Source organism: Mandrillus leucophaeus, unplaced genomic scaffold (genome assembly GCF_000951045.1).
Source record: "Mandrillus leucophaeus isolate KB7577 unplaced genomic scaffold, Mleu.le_1.0 Scaffold161, whole genome shotgun sequence".
Lineage (NCBI taxonomy): Eukaryota > Metazoa > Chordata > Mammalia > Primates > Cercopithecidae > Mandrillus > Mandrillus leucophaeus.
Window position 1 is genome coordinate 82,372 of NW_012101599.1, and position 2,140 is coordinate 84,511.

Consider the following 2,140-nt stretch of genomic DNA (forward strand, 5'->3'; position numbering starts at 1 on the left):
GCCTAAATAACTCAATGTGATAGCTCTGAAACTTTTTTTGACAAATTTTGGGGAGTGGCCATGAGGGAAGGGGTTGGACACTTTTCACTAAGAGACCACTCAGTGCCGTTTCAGGAGGAACAAAAACGAATCATCGGGAAAATAAAAAGATCAAGCGCAGGTGTTCTGTGGCAAAGATGATGATAGTAGAGCGTGTATTTTTGTGACTTATGGTAGCTTTAACTTCGCTCTTAAAATTCTGAGTAATTTAAGGGTTCACATTTGAAGACTGTGCTACATTATTGATAACATGTTATTGCAAGTAAATGCATTTCAAAATTTGCTATTGGTTTTGTATTAGATTATTCGCAGCCTACTTCCCTATCAAGCTCTATTATTTTATTCATGCAGTTCGACGATCTTATGGCCGAGAAGGAAGCTATATCTTCAAAATGTGTCAATTTGGCTAAAGACAATCAAGTTCTTCAACAGGAGTTTTTATCTATGAGAAAAATACAAGAGAAATGTGAAAAACTTGAGGAGGATAAAAAGATGTTGGAAGAAGAAGTATTAACTCTTAAGACACATATGGAAAACAATATGGTAGAACTTGGTAAAGCACAAGAATATAAATCGGAGCTAGATGAAAAGACAATGCAGATAATAGAAAAATTAGAAGAAATCCATTTACAGGTTAGTTTTTAAAGTCAGGTAAGTTTATCTGTAATGTGCTTTCATTTGTTTCACTGCAAATTATATTTTGGATATGTATATATTGTGTTTCCTCTGCCTCTCTTACAGCAATTTCCTTTGTAGGGTTCTAGGAAAAAAGTGGCATCTTTTTTCTTTTAAATATTTAAATTTCCATTATTTTTATAACAAAATTCATCTTTCAAAGTAATGATTCTCACTATAGAGTCATTTCAATATTAAGACCAGTTGGCATAAGAAAAAATTGTGATTTAGAAATTATGTGATACTTTTGAATTGGTCTTAAGCTATGTTGTTCATTGTTCACTTTTTAAAATTATAAATGGATTCTATTATTTTTATATGACTAGATTACATTAATACTGACATAATTATTATTTCAAATTTATTTAAATTAGACTTAATTCTGAATTCAGTTATTAGTTTTGTTGATATTGCTGATAAATATGTTAAGTTTCAGCTTCTTTTTTTAATGTATTAAAAATTGCTCTTTGAGTCACTGACTCAAAATGAAAGACCACAAACATGGTAATTAGGTAATAATGGTTTTAAAAGTGTATTCTTTCATTTGTTTTAGGAACAAGCACAGTATGAAAAACAATTAGAGCAGTTAAACAAGGATAATACGGCTTCACTAAATAGGAAGGAACTCACACTTAAAGATGTGGAATGTAAATTCTCCGAAATGAAAACTGCTTATGAAGAGGTTACAACCGAATTGGAAGAATATAAGGAAGCCTTTGCAGCAGCATTGAAAGCTAACAATTCCATGTCAAAAAATTTAATGAAGTAAGTGAAAACACACTAACAGAAAATGAATTAAGCTCATTAATTTGTTTTGAAAGTATAATTTTTAGTGAGATGGCTTCAGGAGATCAGTAGGAAGTGACTGCTAATCTGATAATGTAATTTTGGAAAACAATGTTAGTAAATAATCTTACCTTTAAAATGTTCTTCAAGGATAGTTTCTGTCTCTATGCTCTCTCTCTTTTTTTTTGCTTTTGTATGGCTTTTTTCCCCGAAGTCTCATGTAGTTAACCTGACCTGTTAGTTTTTTTCACTAAGTATTTTTGAAGCTTTATAATTAATAAAGTGATCTTGTTATAAAATTGCCAGAATTTCCCTAAATAGAAATATTAAAGAGTTTATTTTTTGGTAGATCACAACCTAAACCCAAAGTGTCGAGTTGTGCTTCTACTCTGGGCACATACTGGCACTGAGGCAAGAACTGTTTTTGATTGTGATCTTTAGTATTATCACTAGAGGGTGCCTCAAGAAAGACTATTTGTGTAACATTTTCAAGGAGTTACAGCAAGTTGTCCTTGTGAAATAGGGAATAATTATCACAGGAATGAAAAGAAGTGTAATCCACAAGGTGGTTAAAAGAAAAACACCATGTTCAGCCTGAAGGGGTATGTGGAAGGCAGAAAGAACAAGCCCCACCTGCAGT

At 31.9% G+C, this 2,140-nt stretch overlaps 1 protein-coding gene across 1 annotated transcript in view; it reads left to right on the forward strand.

The window, feature by feature from the left end:
* LOC105536610 (ankyrin repeat domain-containing protein 18B-like) overlaps positions 1-1,483 on the forward strand; it is a gene marked incomplete at its 5' end in the record, with an annotated part of 69,017 nt that extends 67,534 nt beyond the window's left edge. Inside the window, 2 exons of the mRNA XM_011976014.1 lie at positions 391-672; positions 1,268-1,483. Coding sequence (XP_011831404.1) covers positions 391-672; positions 1,268-1,483 — 498 coding nt within the window. The remainder of the gene's footprint in view (positions 1-390; positions 673-1,267) is intronic.
* Positions 1,484-2,140: the final 657 nt, after the last annotated feature.